This window comes from Ictidomys tridecemlineatus, chromosome X (genome assembly GCF_052094955.1).
Source record: "Ictidomys tridecemlineatus isolate mIctTri1 chromosome X, mIctTri1.hap1, whole genome shotgun sequence".
NCBI classification, from domain to species: Eukaryota; Metazoa; Chordata; class Mammalia; order Rodentia; family Sciuridae; genus Ictidomys; species Ictidomys tridecemlineatus.
The window spans coordinates 120,139,279-120,160,519 of record NC_135493.1 but is presented as its reverse complement, the minus strand read 5'-3'; the positions used below and the strand labels follow the sequence as shown (position 1 = coordinate 120,160,519).

General features: G+C 36.1%; 1 protein-coding gene across 6 annotated transcripts in view; it reads right to left on the bottom strand.

Moving 5' to 3' along the window:
* The window catches only part of Arhgap6 (Rho GTPase activating protein 6), a 453,321-nt gene that overhangs the window by 50,416 nt on the left and 381,664 nt on the right, over positions 1-21,241 (bottom strand). For all 6 annotated transcript variants that reach the window (XR_013431922.1, XM_078035123.1, XM_078035128.1 and 3 more), the window contains exon 3: positions 5,565-5,636. Coding sequence is in view for 5 of the 6 variants with exons in the window: in XM_078035123.1 (XP_077891249.1) it covers positions 5,565-5,636 (72 nt within the window). In the remaining variant the exon portion in view is untranslated. The remainder of the gene's footprint in view (positions 1-5,564; positions 5,637-21,241) is intronic.

Below are 21,241 nucleotides of genomic sequence, written 5' to 3'. Positions count from 1 at the left end.
AGTAGGGAAAGGGACTACTGAATCTTCTGCTAGCCATTTTTTCCATATAAGGAAACCTAACCAGACTCATTTAAATATTTTTAATATCTATGGAAGAAGGAAAAACTGTAGTTTCCTTTGGAATCTGTCATTTTTTAGTATCTGAAAGTCTGTCATTCTACTAATTGGAATAATTTAATACCAATTAAACAGATTAAATACATGAAGTCATTCACCTTCACTTATTCTTCCTCTTTTATTCAAGAGATGTAACCACCCACAACAGAGTTTTATTTCTCTCTTTAAGGCTTTATTTTCTGGTTGAGTTTATTTCTTCAGTGGTAGAGTGTGGATGTTGTCTCCTTAGTTTCTTATTGCTTTCCCTGAGGACTCTCACAAGCTTCACAAAGGAGAACTCTCTCTGCTCTAATATGTAGTGCAGTGTCTATGCAGTCTCTCTAAAATTTTAGGAAGGATTCCTGAATATTATTTATTCTTGAAAATATGACTATTGTCAAAGAGAGGACTCATTACCAGTCTACTGAGCAAAAGCCTTGTTTATATGTAAATAAAGCATTGGGTACACATGCCTATGTATGGTTTCAAAGCTCTTCTGTTGGATGGGGAGGAACTTTGGGACTCCTCATGTTGACAAAAGCTAAAATTGATAATTGGATTTTAAGAGTACAAGGAAATTACCCAAGATTATCTGTGCTGGGTCAAGGCAATGGATATCTTGTTCTAGTCCATGGCAAGTGTTCAATGAGGAGACTGTTCCCCGGCTGTTCTCATCAAGTAATAGCACTCCATAATGACATTCAACATATTTTCTTTGAGAATTTCTACATGGTGATAACTGATACTTGATTTTTATATTGCTATTTAATATGAAGCAAAAATAAGGATTGTATCAACTATTCTTTATATAGTGTTACTTCACAGCTCATATATAAGACATACTTGGACAGTGAGTAACACTAAAACAGCATTATAGGATTTCAGAATAATAGGATTTCAGCATAAAGAAAGGGGCCAGAACTGGAGTACTGTCAGATTTTTTGTTGATTAATAATACATGGCATAATGTGTCAATGTCCTGAGGGGAGGGGATGTATCCCCACAGTAAAACCTAATCCTATGTGCTCTGATTAAGAGGCACAGTAACTGGAACAAAGTAGCTATTTTTAAACTATCCCCCCAAACTGATTTCTTTTTTGACATAAGAAAGAAATTTTCTTAAGTTCTGAAAGTTTTACAAATGCTTTCAGTTGCCAAGTAATTAAACTAAGAGAAATTAAGTGTGTGGGACTAATCTATATGAAATGTTTTCTGAATCAGTGTTAATCTTGAATTAATTTCCATCACAGAGATCAAAAGGTAAATACGAGCATTGCTTGAGTGGCAGGAGGGACATGGGAGTGTCACATGATCTGCTATGTATTTTATCAAGGCAATTAAATAACATGCAGAACATGATTTGTTCTGATAGTATCAATTAATGTAGTAGCATATTAAACACTTGTGAATCACTCTTTATTGGGACAGCAATTTGACTCTGAAAAGCTGCTCCTCTTTATTTTTAGATGGCCTAACCCAAGAGGTCATTTAGAGTTTCCTGTTTTCCTTCTTTTACTCTTGGACCCAAATGATCATTTTTCACATGCACAGCTGTTATGAACCCAAATACTAATATTTAGTGGGAAGGAAATAAAGTGTACTGATCACCACTGTGCCAGACTAGCACATTGGTGCCCTCACACTCTGGTTCCCAGGCTATCCTCATAATGGCTTCCAATGTTGACATGAACAGATCTTTATGTATAGGAAATGCTATTTAATTACTCTTCACTTAAGTCTAAGATACATTGGGTTTCAACATCAAAACTACTTTATGCACCAATAAAAATGTGAATGAATGAAAAAAAATACTTTATAAAAAATCAACACTTTGGTCATGGAGCCTGATACCTTCCCTTTAGTTGGATGAGTGATATGTCTTTGAAACCATCAGGAGCTGCCATTTTTTTCCCTCAGTGAACTCTGCAGGGCAGTATAGAACATGGCTAAGCTTTCACTGAGCCTACATAAATATGATTTGGTCTGGAAAATGTATAATAGACCAGTGTGTATTGGTCAATTACTTCCTTGTCCTTTCCTTCCTGGATCTTCATGTTTTTACTTCCTGCTATTTTATATATAGTAACAAGGCAGCACATGTACACACACACACACACACACACACACACACACACACACAATGCAAACATCTATCTTCTCCTGCTAAAATGCTCATTATGCTTAGACTAGCCTGAATATGTACTTTCAAAGAATCACCTAAAATCTATGTTGTATTTAAGTTCCAGTATGTATATCTCTATCCTAGATCAAATGAACATTAAGAGTTAATACATTACTAATTCAGAAGTAATCCCTTATCCACAGTCTCACTTTCCATGGTTTTGGTTACCTGTAGTTAACTGTGGTAAAAAAATACGAAATGGAAAATTCCAGAAATAAGCAATTTATAAGTTTGAAATAGCTTTTATTATAGTACATTGTAATAATCAATCTATTTATTATTAGGTATTGTTGTTAATCTCTTACTCTGCCTAATTTCTAAATTAAACTTTATTGTACATATGTATGCATGGGAAAAAACATACTATATGTAGGGTTTGGTCTTAAAACCTGGCAGGAGAATAAGCCTAAGCACAGCTCTACATAGTCATCTAAAAGGAAAAAATGATGTGTGTGTGTGTGTGTGTGTGTGTGTGTGTGTGTGTTTAGTGTTACTTAAGATGTACACTTTTGTCAGTTCTATCAAAAGTAAGTAAAGCTGGAGCCTATAAAGGAGGGTTCTTGTGTAGGAGTGCTTAATAATAATGATCACAAAGGACTCTGGAGTCACAAGTTTGTCCTGAATTAATTTGAGCCTGATCTCAGACCTACAAGTCTTCCTGATCTCCTACATTGATAAACTTGATCTGTTTTTCATTGATATGATTATGAATTACTGTCTTCACAGTTTTCAGAGACTGGCTAAAATACTAATTGCTTTGGTGTAATTGTTTACAAAAAAAGTAATGCTTTGCTGTCTTGTTTATTGTTGTCTTAGAATGATACCTGCCCTATGTATGCCATGTCCAGTCACCTGCCATCTGCCACTGTGGATCTCTGATGCTAAATGCCTTTAACTGTTCATGCCTCACCTGATAGAGAAAATTACTTTGGTTTACTTCCTCTAACTTTACCTTCTTTCAGCAGGAAGCAGCTTGGAGATGTTGTCGCCTATTTTCCCATAGAAATGGAACGTAGGAATTGACAGTGGGAAAATGTTAACAGTGGTCTACTTTATGCTTTGAATATAACCCTTGCTGCTCTGCCACAGCAGCTTATTTTTAAAATGGATGTGTTTCTTTCTCTTCCTCTCTTACTGCTCCTCCCTAAACTCTCCCTCCCCGCTCCAATCTCAAGGGAAACAGGATTACCTTTCTTCCCAATTTTAGGCAGATTTATCTGTCCATGAGTACACACCCACCATAGGAATGAAGTAATCCAGACTTTGGGGATGGTGCCAGATCTCAGAAATATCTATCTCCCAAATTAACAAGCGAATTACAACTCCAACAGAGAACACATGGAATGTAGCCTTTGAATCACCTCTTTAAAAAGAGCTCCATTCCTGCTGATGGGGAGAATCACAGCCTCTGGGACAGCAGTTCCCTGTGTTTCTCGTTTGCTAGCAAAGCAATAAAACTTCTTTTCCTTTTTACGCAAAAAAACCACCCATGCTCTAGGTACCCTTGCAGACTGAGGGACTCAGACTCCCTGCATGGGGATCTGGGCATTAGTTTTTTGCTATTTTTTCTTTGCTTGTTTACAATACCGGAGATTAAACCCTGGCCTTCATGCATTCTAGGCCAAATGCTATCTTCTAAGCTAGACCTTGATAATTAGGATTTTTAAAAGTTCCACCTTTATGTATGTCTATAAAGCACTAATTTAAAAAACTATAAATAAATAGAAGGAAGACCAGTGAGTAGAGAAAAGGGAACAAGGAGAGGGAAGAGGGAAGGGAAAGGGGAAGTACTGGGGACTAACTTGGAGCAAATTATATTCCACATTTGCATGATTATGCCAAAATAAACACCACTATTCTGTATAACTACAATGCACTATTATGAAAGACTTTTAAAACATTCCACGAATCATCATACTGTGTAGTCAGGGGTAAGGAAGGATTGCTGAAACTTTCACCTTTTTTTTCTCCCATCTGAGATAAACACTTGAAATCTCTGAAGATATTTTAGTTGGGGGCAATGCTACTGGTATCTAGATAGTAGAGACCAAGGATACTACTAAATATCCTATGGTGCACAGGACAACCCCTGCCACACAGGTTTTTCCCATCTAAAGCATCAAATCCTACCAAGGGTGAAAAACCCTGCTCTAAGGGAAGCAAAACAATGATTTTTCCATTCTTTACAATTATTTATCTCTAAACATGATGAACCAAATGTTATGATCCTTAAGGCACAGTTCAAGGTAGATTCTGGTATCTATAGTGTGGAATAGGTCTTGTCCAATATTGATCATAAATGCATTTTTAAAATATCTGTTATTTAGTTGTTGATGGACCTATATTTTATTCATTTATTTATATGCGGTGCTGAGAATTGAACCCAGTGCCTCACACATGGGAGGCAAGTGCTCTACCACCAAGCCACAACCCCAGCCCATGCATTTATTTTTAAAGCCCTTGGATTCATTGCTTTCCATGCAGAAATCCAAATACTATATAAAAGAATTCCAAGGTAAGAATTGTGTCTGTTCTCATTCATCATGCAATTACTGATTCCCATGAAATGACTATACATTAATAGGACCACAACATTCAGAAATCATCTAATATAAGACTCTAAGCGAGAGCCACAAAAAATTGACTGTGTTAATGAGGCCCAGGTTTTCATTAGGCAGGCTCAAAGAATATTAATTAAAAATGACCATAAAAACCCTGAAAGAGGGACTCAAGTGTTAGTTCCCTAAATAGACATAGAAGGGACACAAAACAGTGTGATGAGAGTCAGCAATTCCTAAAACATAGGGGACAAAAAATGATCATGCTATGATCTAACATAAAAATGCTGCGAATGGCACATCTTCAGTAACCCAGGAGGCTGAAACTGTTTCTCTCCAGTAGTCATGGTAGGATAATCCAAACTCTTTCTCGTTCAGCTAGCCCTGCCTAACTGTCTGGATTCGCCAGACAGCTGGTTAGTGTTAGTGATGCTGTCCATAGCTACTTGATCCAGGTCCTCTTATGCATAGCTGATTGGCCAGAATAATTGGAACCACAAACTTGGCAGAAGTCACACTCTGCTCAAATGAGCTGAATTCATCAATTCAGTACAGGGATATTCAAACAGAGAAGAGTAGACCAAATGTCCCTTAATGATATTCCATCATAGAAATCCAGTTTACATAATAAAATTAAACCACATACATCTATGCAATTCAAATCCCCACCAAATTCAACCATTATGCTCAATGGAAGATACATTTGTTTTATTTATTTCATCTTTTACCTCTGTCTTTGTTTTTCTCCTTTCCTAGTGAATCCAGTTTCTTTCTCAAAGATTTCTTTCTTTTTTGGCCATCTGTAAATATTAAAAGAACAGGAAGTTATGAAATGAAGTATACAAGTGATTTTATATTATCAATAATTACATTTGAGCAAAAGTATGACCTCTTTCTTACTTCACTCATAATTTGACATTTAGGAACATCTCTAAGAATGCATGAATATCCCTGATTTGGATACTACGTATAACCATAGTCTTGATGTACACTCTTAAAATTTCTTTCAGTCATGGAAAGTATAGAAAACTTCCCTCCTTCCAATGTAATTTAGCTTTGACATGTAGATATGTTTGCTTTTATTATTACATAAGTCTCTTCAATTCTCCAGGGTTATACAAATCAATGTCCATCATGAAGCAAACATCCTTTTTTTTAAGAGAGAGAGAGAGAGAGAGAGAGAGAGAGAGAGAGAGAGAGAGAGAGAATTTTTTTAATATTTATTTTTTAGTTTTCGGCAGACACAACATCTTTGTTTGTATGTGGTGCTGAGGATCGAACCTGGGCTGCACGCATGCCAGGCGAGCGCGCTACTACCCGAGCCACATCCCCAGCCCCAAGCAAACATCCTTAAGAGAATTAATAATACATACAGCTTTGACATCTGTGATCTAGTACAGTATCATTGGATAAGGAAATGGATTTGCGGATCCACAAAAACATAGGTTTAACTATCACTATGCCATTTACTTTGGGTGTGACTTTGGAAAAGTCTCACCATTCTTATCTATAAGATGAGAATGTTATGGGGTTATTGTGAGAATTACATGAAACAATGCACATGTAGTACTTAATGTGAAGCCTGATACAGCTTCACAAATTCATATCTCCTTCCTTTGTGGGGGTTGAACAGTAGCCCATGACATGGTTGCATCATAATTTAATTAATAATTTCCCCATTGATGGATGTTGGGGTTTCTATTTTTTCACTATAATAAGTAAGGAATATATCATTTTATTATCTGGTACTTAAATGTACTTAATATGTGGGACTGGGGATATAGCTCAGTTGGTAGAGTGCTTGCCTCACACGCACAAGGCCCTGGGTTCAATCCCCAACACCACAAAAAATGTTCTTAATTTGTTTGTTTAAATTGCTAACTAATAAATATAGCCCTCGCATCAGTGGGCAGCTGCAGTCGAATTCCTGGGGTGTCATCATAAAATATTGGCCCTGATCATTGCCAGAATGTGTTTTGGAATTATGCAGCTGTCAGTTTAACTTGTGGGAGGTGTGAATCAGGAATCTACATTGTGATTGCATGACAGTCATGAAGCTGATGCCACCCGGAAACTCATGTTTAAAAGAGGGATTAAGAATTGATTTACAGGGCACACTAAAAATGTAATAAGGAAAGATGGTCAGCCTAATAAAATTTAAAAACAATACTCTGGTATCAAAGAAAGAGTAAGCATTCTGAAACAGTAATGAGCATTCTTGGGATCCTCACAGGGTTGCAGATGTTCCTGACTCCTCTAAATTTTTGGAGGCAAAAGAACATCACAATATAGTCAATAAGCACATTCAATTCTGCCTCCCTTTCAATATTTCAAAAATGATCCTCCTTCCACAAAATGAAAATAGTTCATAAGTGTTCTCAACCTTTTCAGTTATGAAATTTGCATAGGGGAAAATTATGTAAATCAGTTGTAATGTGGCAAAGAGTCATCAATCTCTTTCATCATTTATGCGTTCCTATCCTCAATATCTAAAAGTTGATCTAATTACTAAGGCCTATTGTGACTTCTTATATAGAGACAATAAAACATAAAAACTGCACAAGATTTTAACCTGTTCTCCAAATAGGATTGATAGTTCTCTTATTTTGTAATGTTTTCTTCATTGCTAATTCATATCAGCAAATGTACTTGACATTAAAAAATTTAGTTTTTAAATCCTCTAGTTCCTTCATTGAAAGAGTCTTTGAGACAGACTAATTCAGTCATACATTAAAGACTAAGAAATTTAGGGCTGGGGTTGTGGCTCAGTGGTAGAGTGCTTGCCTAGCATACCCTGGGTTTGATCCTCAGCACCACATAAAGATAAATAAATAAAGATATTGTATTCATCTACAACTAAAACATATTTTTTAAAAAAAAGACTAAGAAATTTATTTTTATAACTAGTGGAAGGGTCCTAACTTTCAAACAAAATGTCAAATAGTCAGAATACATTTAGGATGGGGGTATTTTCATTTAAGATAGAATGGCTTTAAAAATTTTTAAAAATTATGGAATGGATCATAAATAGATGTACCTAAATACCAATGTATAGTTTAAGTTTAAATAATATTTATTAGTTCAACTTTGGCATATTCAGCATATAAGTAGAGATCTAGACTGTTGCTTACACTCAAAGAACCACATTTTGCATCCCTCCTCCTCACCCCATGTGATTATTGGTCTGATTTTTGAAATAATCAATTGATTTTTTTTAGTCTTACTATCTAGGCATGCATAGGTACAGAATACAGTTTTGTTTTTTTTTCCCTTTGGGGATAATGTGGATGGAATCACACTGTGGTTATTCTTTCTTATTTCATTTATTTCACTCACCACTTTGGGAGATTCATACTATAACTCCCTCAGGCAACTAAAAGTCATTCATTATGATTGTTACATAGCATTTTCTTATATGAATTTACAGTTAAATTCTTCCATTAAACCACTGATGTAAATTTGTGTTATTTCTAGCTTTGGGGTATTAGGAGCAGTGATTTTAAAAATTCTATTCATGTCTTCTGTGCACATACTGATCTTTCTGAGAGGGTGATTCTGAAAGTGTAGTTCAGAACCTGAAGCATCAGTATCACTTGGGAACTTTTTAGGGATGCAAATTCTCTATGGTTTCATCCAGACTCAGTGAATCTGGAGTAGCCTCCAGCAATGTGTGTTTGAACATACTCTCCAGGGGATTCTGGTACACACTAAAGTCTGAGAGTCATTGCTCTAGGGTATATATAGAAGCTACATTGCTAGGTCAGTGTGTATGCAGTATTAGGCTTTATTACGTAGTATCAAACTTTTCAAGGTTGTTTGGCTCCTTTCTATTCCCACCAGAATTAGAATATAGTTACAAAAGGATAATATATACTTAAACTCCAAACTCCAAACAGTATCTTGAAACCTCCTTATAGCCAAAGTGTGATTTTTGTGAATAACTACCTACAATAAAAAGTGGACCTGTTTATTATCTTTTTTACTTAATTTGACATGAATATTTTTAATGGGCAATTATATGAAATAATACATGATGTACAATATTGTGAAGTGATACAATGTTTTAGTATGTCATTTTCTCTTTTCAAATCTTCAAGAAAGTGACCAGAGCTGCATAATGAAACCACTTGTTCCTCTTCTCCTTGGTGTTCAATCATTACTTTGCTTGTAGTCTTCAGTTTTTGAAGAATTTCTCATCTTTGCTTTCAGAGAGAACAAAAAATCGGATCAAAAGGTTTCCAGATTATGTGCTTGTACCATACAGAACAGTTTATGTTCAATCAGTTCCTTGGATGGCAATAAGTGTGATAAATGACATTCTGTATTTGTCTTAGTTTTCTTTCTGCTGTTATAACAGAATACCATAGACTGGATAATTTATAAACAATGTAAGCCTATTTGGCTCATTGTTCTGGAGACTGGGAAGTTCAAGACTGAGAGGCCACATCTTGTGAGTGCCTCCTTGTTGTGTCATAACATGGTGAAAGGAATAATACAGGCATGTAAGAGAAAAATAAAGAGATGGAACTTGTAGGCTCAAGCCATTGTTATTAATCCATTCATGATGGCAGAGTTCTCATGACATAAGTGCCTCCTAGTAAGCCCTACCTTCCACTGAGGATTGTTTCTAACATCCACTGTTTGAGGGACACATTCAAATCACAGGGTTTTTTTTTTAAAGAAATTCAACCTTACAAACATCAATGCCATAAAAATATTTAAAAAATAGCTTTATTTAATTTATTTATTATTATGTGGTGCTGAGTATTGAACCCAGTGCCTCACACAAGCAAGACAAGCGCTCTATCACTGAGTCCCAGCCCCAGCCCCCATAGGAATATTTTTAATGATGCAAATAGTAATTATCACATGCTTGCTTACTACTTACAGTGTACACATTATCTTAGAGACAACAGTGATCTGGAGGACTGTGTCCTGACCAGAAACCATTTTGGAACAAGCACTTAGGGATTGGCTCCCATGTTCTCTCCTTTAACCAGGCATCATAGAAGTCTGTATTAATAAACCCAGAGGAGACCACGACCTACATTGGAGACCACACAAACAAATGACTCAAGAACAGATGGTAAAGTAGCAAGTCTTTTATATCCTAGTGATCCCAAAGCAAAGGACCCATTTTGTTGGAGGTAGTTAATATGGGCATCATATTGGTGGAGACCAACATTAAGCAGGGTCTTTAGAAGAGCTGAGAATAAGAAAACATGAAATTGCTCCTGTAAGACACACTATTCATGGACTCATTTGCAGATGGGTAGTGCTCCATTTTAAGGCCTGTTTTTCTAGCTAGACTAGAGGCTCTCTGAGGAGAGAACCATGTTTCTTCCAAGGGGATAGCACAGGATGATGCATGCCCTGAGAACTTGTTGACATAGTGTAAAGGCAGAAAATCAGAGATTTGTGGTTGGGTCTGAGAAAATTCAGAAGCAATGAAGTATATACTCAATAATGTTAAGGTGATCAGATTTGGAAAATGAAGGATATAAAACAGTATTTTCCATATTGAATTAATGCTAGAGATAAAATAAGAAAGGCAAAAGTACTGACAGCACTGGGTCCCACATCCCTCTATCCCTATAGGCCAGCATAGGCACCTGACCTTGAATCACCACACCCATTTAAATTATCTGGAAGGCCTTGACATATGCAACCCAGTTAAGCCTAAACAAAAGTTTCCCACTCTTTCAAATCTTATAAAAAAATCCTGCTGAAAAAAGTTTGAAAGAATGCTTTTTGGCACCACCTCCCCTGTTTCCCAGCCACAGCTGCCTCTCTATTTACTTGGACCAGAAAAATAGACTCTCAGAGAAAGCAAACCAAAGGAATTCATAGGCAAAATGAGTGGAGCACAGTTAAAAAAGTGAGGAAAAATTATATGCACAGGGACAAATGAGTGGCAGAATGGGAAGTAGCTCTTTAGAAACTGAATATAATATATGCCAAATTTTCTTAGCCTGGGTTTGATGATACTTGAATCCAGATATGTCTTTATTATGGGGAATTGTACCATACATCATAGATATTTTGCAGTATCTATGGCATCTATGTACTAGAATCCATAGCACCTACTCACTACCTATTGCAACAAGAAATAACATATCTGGGCATTACAAAATGTCCCCAGGTACCAAAACCACTGAGTATCAGAACCACTGGTCTATGTGTATAGCTCTATCTAGAGAGCAGCTATGAACCATGTGAATGTGTATAAAGCATTCATATTTTCCCCCTTGTTACCAAGTTCAATCAATACCAAATGTTTTTGTTTTAAACAAAACTATATCAAAATGCTTACAAGTTATTGAGATTTTAGATATCAGGATGAATTTTGAGCACAGAAGCAATTTCCTTCAATTTATGAAAAACAGAAGGCTACCTATAGTTATCTTTCTACTAATTCCTAAGACTATAGGTAGGGAAAGAAGGCAAGTTTCTTTATAAAAAGAGCCTTTTCTTTCTTTCAATAAAGTACTATGTCTTCTTTTGGGTGGAAAGATCTGGTGGAAAAGCATTTGTGGTATGAATGGATACTATTAAACATTTGAGGAAGGCTCTAGAGGACTAAAATTGTGCATGAAAAGACTTACTAGCCCAAACATCCATAGGTCGGAACAAGAGTTCATCAGAATATTTTAGGGAGATCATTTTGCCATAAAATGGAACTGTTCAGCAATGGAATGAGCTACATCCATAAAAGCACCATTTGCTATGGCTTCCATCTTGGTTGTACTCTGCCTTATATCCTTCACTCTGAGAGAAGTCAGGTCACTATCAATCCTATGCAAAGGACTAAGCAGTAAGGAACTGAAGCCTCCAGCCAACAGCCATATGAGTAAGCCTGGACACAGATTCTCCACAGCCAGACAGACTAGCTTTCAGGTAACTGAAGCACCAACTAAGCTGGCGAACCAGAACAGCCCAGCTAAGCTATTTGCAGAAGCTATGTGAGATGAGAAATATTCATCATTTGAAAGAAAAAAAAAGGAAAGGAAATGATGCTAATCTAAGTGTAATATAGTATCCTAGATGAGATCTTGGAACACAAAAAGACATTAATGGGGAAACTGGCAAGGTATGAATAACTCTATTGTTTTATTGATGGTTATACATCAAAGTTGGTTTCTTTGCTATGATAGTAGTCCGAGGCTATATAAGTGTTAACGCTGGGAAAAGTGGGTGAAGTACAAAAGTAAGCTTTGGACTATTTCTGTGACTTTTTTGTAAGTTTAAAATTATTCCAAAATATGGGCTGGGGATGTGGCTCAAGTGGTAGTGCATTCACCTGGCATGGGTAGGGCGCTGGGTTCGATCCTCAGCACCACATAAAAATAAAATAAAGATATTGTGTCTACCAAAAACTAAAAAATAAATATTAAAAAATTCTCTCTCTCTCTCTCTCAAAAAATTATTCCAAAATAGAAAAAAAGGAAAATGTAGTCTTGAAATGCATATTAAAGAAAAAAAGTGCTAAAGTTGTCAAAGAATCCTGAGCAATAAGAGCCAATGAAGGAGGCACCACAATACCCAATTTCAAATTACACTACAGAACTATAGTAACAAAACAGCAATGGTACTGGCATAAAACAGATGTGTAGACCAATGGAATAGAGTAGAAGACAGACAAATCCACAAACATAGTCTTCTGATCCTTGAAAAAGGCATGAAATATTTTATTGGGCAAAAGATAGCCTTTTAAACAAACGGTGCTGGGAAAACTGGATATCCATATGTAGAAGAATGAAAATAGAACCCTATTCCACACCTTGCACAAAAATCAACTCAAAATGGATCAAAGTCCTAGAAATAAGACCAGAAGGTCTACAACTGCTAGAAAAGACAGGGCAATACTCCAGCACATAGGCACAGGCAATAACTTCCTCAACAAGACGCTTATAGAACTCAGGAAAAAATAACAAGAATCAATAAATGGGACGAAATCAAACTAAAAATCTTCACTACAGCAAAATTAATAATTAATAGCATGATGAAAGGACCTACAGAATGGAAGAAAATCTTTTCCAGCTGCTTGTCCAACAGAGGATTAATATCCAGAATATACGAAGAACTCAAAAACACACACACAAAATCAGTAAATGGGCAAAGAACTAAACAGAAGTTCTCAAAAAAAGTACAGATGGGCATCAAATGTGTGAAGTTATGTTCAACAACTTTTAGCCATAAGGGAAATGCAAATAAAAACTACTCTGAGGGGCTGAGTAGAGGTGAGTGCTGTGGTACAGCACTCACCAAGCATGTGTGAGGCACTGGATTCAATCCTCAGCACCACATAAATAATGATAATAAAGGTATTGTGTCTCTACAACTAAAAATATTCCTTAAAAAACTACACTGAGATTTCATCTTATTCTAGTTAGAATGGTAATCATCAAGAATACAAATAATAATAAATGCTAGAGAGAACATAGGAAAAAAGGAACACTCTTACAACTGTTGGTGGAATGTAAATTAGTGCAACCACTATGGAAATTAGTATGAAGTTCCTCAAAAGACTAGAAATGGAACTACCCTATTATCCAGTCATACTACTTCTTGATATTTTTTAGAAAGAATTGAAGGCAGCATAGTATAGAGAAAGATGCTTATTGGAGCACAATTCACAATTGCCAAGCTAAGGAATAAGCCTACATGGTCAACAGAAAAATGGATTAAAAATTTTAGTATATATATATATATATATATATATATATATATATATATATAGAGAGAGAGAGAGAGAGAGAGAGAGAGAGAGAGAGAGGGAGACAAAGGAGCTTCACTCAGCCATAAAGAAGTATGAAATTTTATTTCCTGTAAATGGGTGGAATTAGAGAACATCATGCTAAGTGAAATAACCAGACTCAAAAACTCAAAGGTCAAATTGTCTATCTCAAATATGGAAGCTAGAAAGAGAAAAAAAAAAGAAATAAAAATGAATCTTATGATAGTAGAAGGTTCACCAATAGAGTAGAGGAAGGAGATTGAGAGGGAGGGAGGAGAGAGAGCATGGGACAGTTCTGGGGAATGAAATCCACCGAATTATATTATGTCCATGTATGAATCATATATATATATATATGTGTGTGTGTGTGTGTGTGTGTGTGTGTGTGTGTGTGTGTGTATGTGTGTGTATGTGTATATATTTTAAATAATAATGATAATGATGACAGAGGGGAGATTGATAGGGTAAAGCAAATGGAGATTTGGGGAGTGAGCAGGGGAAAGGAAGGGAAGGTACTGGGGAATGAGATTGATCAAATTATGTACATGTACAAGTATAGTATAACAAATCCCAGTATTACATACAACTATAATGCACCAATAAAATAAGGACTAAAAAAGAAAATGTGGTATATATACAGAATGGGGTTTATTCTGTTTAAAGAATAACTATGTCATTTGCAGGAAAACAAATAGAAGTGGAGAGCATCATGGTAGGCAAAATAAGCCAGACTCAGAAAGTCAAAGGTCATGTTTTCTCTCATGTGTAGAAGCTAGAGAGAGAGAAAAAGATAGGTTTCATGAAAATAGAAGGAAGACCTCTAGGCAGAAAGGGGGCTGGGGGAGGGAAAAGAGGAGGACAAGGGGAAGTACTGGGAAATTAAATTGTTCAAATAATGTCATGTGCATGTACAAATATGCCACAATGAAATCCACTATTCTGTATAATTATTATGTACCAATTAAAAAAACCTTAAAAACAACCTCTTTCTCTCAAGCACCAGATGTATTCAAGCATAGTTTGGAAACTCATTAGCTAAGCATGCAGGAAAATGGAGGCCTGCAGTTTTCACTGAAGTGTTTTACAGAATTGTGAGCTCAACTTTATGGCAAGAAGAGTTGTGACTCATAAGCCAGTTTCTGACCTGGCTGATAGTGAAATAATCTATTCACAACTCCCTGACCTAAAGGGAAACACATGTCTATGCTAACATCAAACATTTATTATGGTTTCCACTTTGGTGGAACAAGTTTCCTGGAAAGGGAGTGAAAAGTTAAAGGCCTCAACCAGATTTGTCTTTATGGTCCTGGTGATGGTTTCTAGGTGGCTGATTAGATTGTCTTAAGATTCCTCCTGAATCCTAGGTTCACTAAATTCCTTTTCTGCTTAAGTTGTTTGGATGGAGTATTTTTCATTTATATCCAAGAACACTAATTATTTAAAAATTATGTTTATTTAAATTCCCATACCCAATCCTGATAAACAAAATATGGTTATTAAAATAAAATGTAACATATTTTACATATATATGTGTATATGCATGAGAAGTAGGTGAATATGTCTATACGGATATGAATTAGATAAACTATACAATCTGTGGACATCCTGTAAAAATGTTTATTAATGCGACATTTAACCTTGACTAAAACTAAAATTCATTATTTCTTCTCATTTACCTCCTCTTTTGAGGGCTTTGAAGCTGCAGATCTCTCAAAACTGAGGCAAGATAAAGACTAAACGAGATATTTTATTTCTAGTTTGGAAAGGAGGCTTGGTAAAGAAGTGGTAATATTATTAATGGCCCATGGCACTAGAGAGCAATTAATTGAGACTGCACTTCACATCTGGTGCTTTCCAGGGATTATTCTTATCCATGTATGTTAAACTAGTCTGTAAGTCCACACTGAAAAACAGATAGTGACTGAAAGGAGCAGGAGAGCAAAATCCCAATCAAAATCATGTCCCAGGAAAATATGGGCTGGACATAGGAATCAGTTAATGCAATCACTACCCCTAGTACCTCTATTTTGAGTGCTTGGTCCATATTCAAAGTCCATCCCAAAAAGTAGAAGACAGAGTAGCTTTGACAGAAAGGGGCAGGTAGCCATCCTGGAAACAGAAAGCCATGCGACCACAACACTAAGAATTGGCCTGGGATGAACACCAGAGATTTGGGAGGAGAGCCAAAGCAGGGATCTCTTCTCCATTGTAAAACAAGAATTCTTTAGGAATGTTGTATTATAGTACCTTAGCTTGGAAATATTATTAACACTGTAACCATTATCTGTGTAAATGTCATCTTCGCTCTAGAAAGTGGGCTCATCATGCATACCTGCATCCATCCATCCATCCGCCCAACACTGCTTAAGCACACACTTTAGGTGAGACTAAGCTATATGCTATGAACCCAGATGAATGCACACTACCTCTGCATTTGAGAAACTCAAGAGTTCACTGTTAGAGATAGATATGTAGAAATTTAACTTAAAAAAAATTAAATGCTTCAGTGAAGATATTTACTAGGTGCAAAGACAAATTAGAAAAGGCTACCCTCAACTAAGCTTACAAAGGCTAATGTTTAGATCAGTTTTAAAGGATGAAAATACCCTTCCCAGGGACCTTTGATTTTTTTTTAATTGGATGATGAACCCCGGGCACTTAACCACTGAGCCACATTCCTACCTGATTTTTGTATTTTATTTAGAGCCAGGGTTTGAATGAGTTGCTTAGGGCCTTGATAATTTGCTGAGGCTGATTTTGAACTTGAGATCCTCCTGCCTCAGCCTCCCAAACCACAGGGGTTACAGGCATGTGCCATTGTGCCCAACAGGACCTTTGAATTTTGGTGGTGGTTTCCTCCAAAACTCACATGGCAACTACTTAGTTTAGGAAATTTTTTCTTCCTGATAATTCTAACCCTCAACATTTTATTCCTAGTAATTTAACCCTTTATCAACTATGCATTCTATTGGTGAAAACAAATAAGAAAATTGCAAATTCTGGATTGAATTGATAGTTCCTTAAGCGAGAACCAGGATTCAAGAGAGTGGCAAATAATAATTCTGGAAGAAATACTAAAATATAAAAAAAGTGGAAAATAATCAATGTATTCAAGCTTTAATTGGCCCCACCATTTAGTTAACTTTGGATTTCAATGTTTGTGTGTGTGCACGCACACACACACACATATGGATGTCATCTTCAAGAAATCTTTCTAACTATAGATTGTTAGTTATTTAAACAAATCCATAAGTCATCAAAGTTTCTATATCTACTTTATCCTTAGCATCATAACTGACATGGAGTAAAGCAAGTAGGAACAAGGCGACTGGATCATTTGTCTTAGTATAAATCCCACTGAATTAAAAACTCTTTCTTTATCCTGCTAGCACCTTGAGGGCTCAAATTTCCAAAAATCTGTTTCTAAAGTGTCTAAATTTCCCCAGGGAAGGAAATGTTTTATGGTATTCTTAAGCAACAGAGATGCCTCTCTTAGAGCTAAGGCTCCCCAAAGTACTTGTAAAATGTACTAATCCTCACAGTTTACATGTTGAAGTGGTGGTGAAATTAACAAAGCTGTGGTTAGAAAATAAGAACATTCTGTGTGTCTCTTACTGCTGTAATGAGAGTCAACTCTTGGAGGTCACCATGCTTCCAGCTCAATTAAACATTAAAATACTTTTTCTGTTTTCTTTAAACAATTTTGGCAGGGTGATGAGATCTAAAATTTTTCTATATCATATTCAGGAGAGAAAGGGAACCCTTTTGGACTCATGAATCTCAAAGCAAGGGTTCCTATTACAGAAAATCATTAAGGTATTTGATTTGTTGAGTGTGCCTCCTCATTCTGTCAAAACGTGAGAAGCTGATCTCACGGTTTGGATGCCATGGGTTTAAAAGCTCAACCATGGTTTTTCCTTAACTAGGCATTCTTTGTAATCACTGCTTACTGCAACAACTGGTCATGATCAAATTATGCCCTAGAAGGATCTTTTTACTTGTTGTCATTTTTTCCACATTTAAGTTCTATGAGTTAAAAAAGGAGATAGCCTATCCTTTCAGACTCCCGAATTTGCATCTCTCATCACACAGTCCTTAAATGGAAAAGAAGATTTTTTTTAACTTAGTCTAGGTAGGCACTGTGTTTTCAGAGATAGAAGTTTCCAAATATCAGAACAGGAAAAAATGGCTTTCGGCAAGTCATTTCTTTAGGCTAAATTTCTTCCCTAGAGTATAAAGGAAAGAAAGTAGGTAAGAGAACAAAAAGATAAAAATCACTTATCTCAAAAAATGCTTGGGGGGCTGGGGATGTGGCTCAGCGGTAGAGCGCTCATCTAGCACGTGCGAGGCCCTCGGTTTGATCCTCAGCACCACATAAGAATAAATAAAATAATATAATATAAAATAAATAAAATAAAGGCACTATGTTCAGCTACAACTAAAAAATACATATTTAAAAAATGCTTGGATTGTTAACTCAAGAAAATTAAGTCTTGAATTATGGAGTTCCATCATTACTTGTTTTAAATCTGAAGATCATAGTCCAAGTTAAAAAGGTAGTTACAGTTTGTGCACACAAAAACTGAGATAAACACTAATATTTGAGCCACAGGGTTAGAAGTTCATGCATAAATTGTTTTATGACAAAATATGATTAACAGCTAAGAACTAAATGAATGTTAGTTATTGTTAATTTTAACAATGAAAATTTGTGAGGTAGTGCTACTCATTGATATCTGGGGAGTTCAATTTGTGGGACTTAAGTTGAAGGAGTACTTTTACTTTTTATTTCATACTGTTTGGATTGGTTTCAGTGAGCACAATTCTTTTATTTATAATAATGAATTAAAATAATTATTCAAAAGTAAAAAAAGGTAGAGCCAGACAATGGCATCTACTTTGGGAATGTGGGCGGATTTTTTATTTATATTTTTGTGGTGGTACTAGGGATTGAACCCAGGGGTATTTAACCACTGAGCCACATTCCCAGCCCTTTGTATTCTGAGACAGGCTTTTCTTTTTACATTTTTTAGGGCCTCTCCAAGTAACTGAGGCTGGCTTTGAACTCATGATCCTCCTGCCTCAACCTCCCAAGTCACTGGGATTATAGGTGTACCCCACCACATCCTAACCTACTTTGTTTTGATGGTTATTGTTTTATTATGAACAAGTAAGAGGGTAATAAAATAACCTTGAACCAGAGACTTTAAAACTTGGTGACTCCTAGAAATTTCTGTCATTTGCTCCCATGAAAATAGTTCCCTCAGATTCAATAACCGAGAGATGATGCAATTGGATGAAAATGTTAGGCTCCTCATTCTTGACATATCCATTCCTTGTTTTTTTATTAAACTCTGAGCCATTTGAAATACTTCTAAATGACGTGAATACAACATATAAATGAATATGTGACATTTAAATTTTAACATATCTCATTTAGTTTCTAAAATATTTATTGAGCAGCAGGTATATGCAAGGCCCTCTGATGCCCACTGAAGCAGATAAAATAAGAATGGTTCTCCATCATTTCTTGCATACAATGGCAGAATTTGACATTATGTATACCCACTGTTTCTAATGCAAATCCATCTCAATCTATACCCTGTTCTTCCTTGCTCTATCTTGTTAGGTGCTCACCTTCCATGCAGTCATGTATCCTAGGAGGAGTCCTCATCCTACCCTTGGGAAAGGACTCTTAGTTCAAGCCAATTCTGGTGATTTATTTTCCATTGTCACTGTTGATTTGAGCATTGCCAGGCATTACAATTTTGGGGAATAAAAAGGGAGGGAAGTCTACTGGGAGACATTAGTACAAATGCTTTTCTATTCTTTTTTTTTTTTTTTTGCTTTTCTATTCTTAAAAGATACTTTCTACAGAGTCAAGGTTCTTCTCTGCCTCTTGATGCTGCTGTAGGAACAATGATACCAGGGTTCACTGTAGTCATTCTGTACCAATAAGTGAAGTCAGCTAAAGAACAAGGTGACCCACTGATAATAGCAGAAAGAAAAAATGGAAAGCCACTGGATTAATAGTCCTATAACTAGCCACTTTTAGTCCAGTTTCCATAATTTGCAGTAAAGACATTTTAAATAGCAGATGATCCAAAACTCTGCTGTGGGGTGTGTTCTTCTGCTTTTAGGTCCACCCCATACCCGTCAGGTATCCAAAGGAAAGGCATCCATAGAAAATTTGAATTTGTGTGTGTTGGGTAGGATATAAGACAGGGAGTGCTATGGTTTAGATATGAGGTATCTCCTAAAATTTTTTGTGTTAATGCAGGAATAATCAGAGGTGAACTTATTCAATTGTGAGAGCTGTAAACTAATCAGTACATCCTGGTTTGAATGGACTGACTTGATGGTAACTATATGCAGGTAATGTGTGGCTGGAGGAGGTGGGTCACTGGGGGCATGCCCTAGGAGGGTTATTCTTCCCTGTAGCCCCTTCCCCTCTCTCTCCCTCTCTTTGCCCCTTGGCACAGCCATGAGTTGAGCAGTGTTCGTCCACTGGGCTGTTCAGTACTAACGTGCTGCCTCATGTCAGGCCCAGAGAAACTAGAGTCAGCTATCTGTGCACTGAGATCTCTGAAATCATGAGCCTCAAATAAACTTTTCTTCCTCTAATTTGTTCTCAGTAGGTATACTGTTCACAGGGATGCAAAACTAACTGAGTCAGGGAAGGGAAGAGGAGAGAGATCAAATTGGAAAGAATTGCAAATCTGCAGAATAAAGTCTTTTCAAATAAATATTGCTAACTTCTCAGTCATCAAACCAGATAGTAATAGTGGCTAATAATCAACACATAATGGAGGTTAGTTTATCATTAAAATAACTCACTGCACACCTGTATAACTATAGAGTTTATGATGGCATCAGTTGTTTAAACAACTCATAAAAACATAACTTTTCTTTCTTGATCAGCCACCAAAAGAACTTACTATTCTACTTTGAAAAATATTTGGTTACATGTAACTTAAGCACTGAAACATCTGAGAGCATGGAGTTCTGATCATTATAAAAGCACCCAATTATTACAAAATAAAGATAATGAAAAAAGTGAAACTGCATGGATAATAGCTATGAATCACTGTGCCAAATTAATAACACTTTCTTAAATCAGGGATTGGCAAGCCTATTCCACTAAGGTCCAGACAGTGAATATTTTCAGCTTTGTGAACCATATAATCTCTGCTGAAACTACTGAATTCTATAACTGTAGCACTAAACAAGTCACAGGCATTACAGAAACAAATAGACATGACTGGATGATAATAAAACTTTGTAAAAACAAACAGTGGGCTGGGCTGCATTGTAGCTCAGTGGTAGAGTGCTTGCTTGACATGTGTGAGACACTGGGTTCAATTGTCAGCACCACATATAAATAAATAAAAATAAAGTTCCACTGACAACTAAAAGAAGTATATTAAAAAGAAAAAAAAACAATGGGCTGGATTTGGCCCATGAGCTATAGTTTGCTCACTTCTCTATCTTTAGTGAAGACTCCTTAAACTATTTTCTTAAACTGTTCTTCCAGAGCTTTCCATTTGCAAACATTTTGTGAATTTCCACTAATCAAAATTTTAATTAATCTTGAGGATTTGATTTTACGTTTTATTTATTTATCCTTTATTTGTTCTTTTTAGATACGCATGACAGAAGAGTGTATTT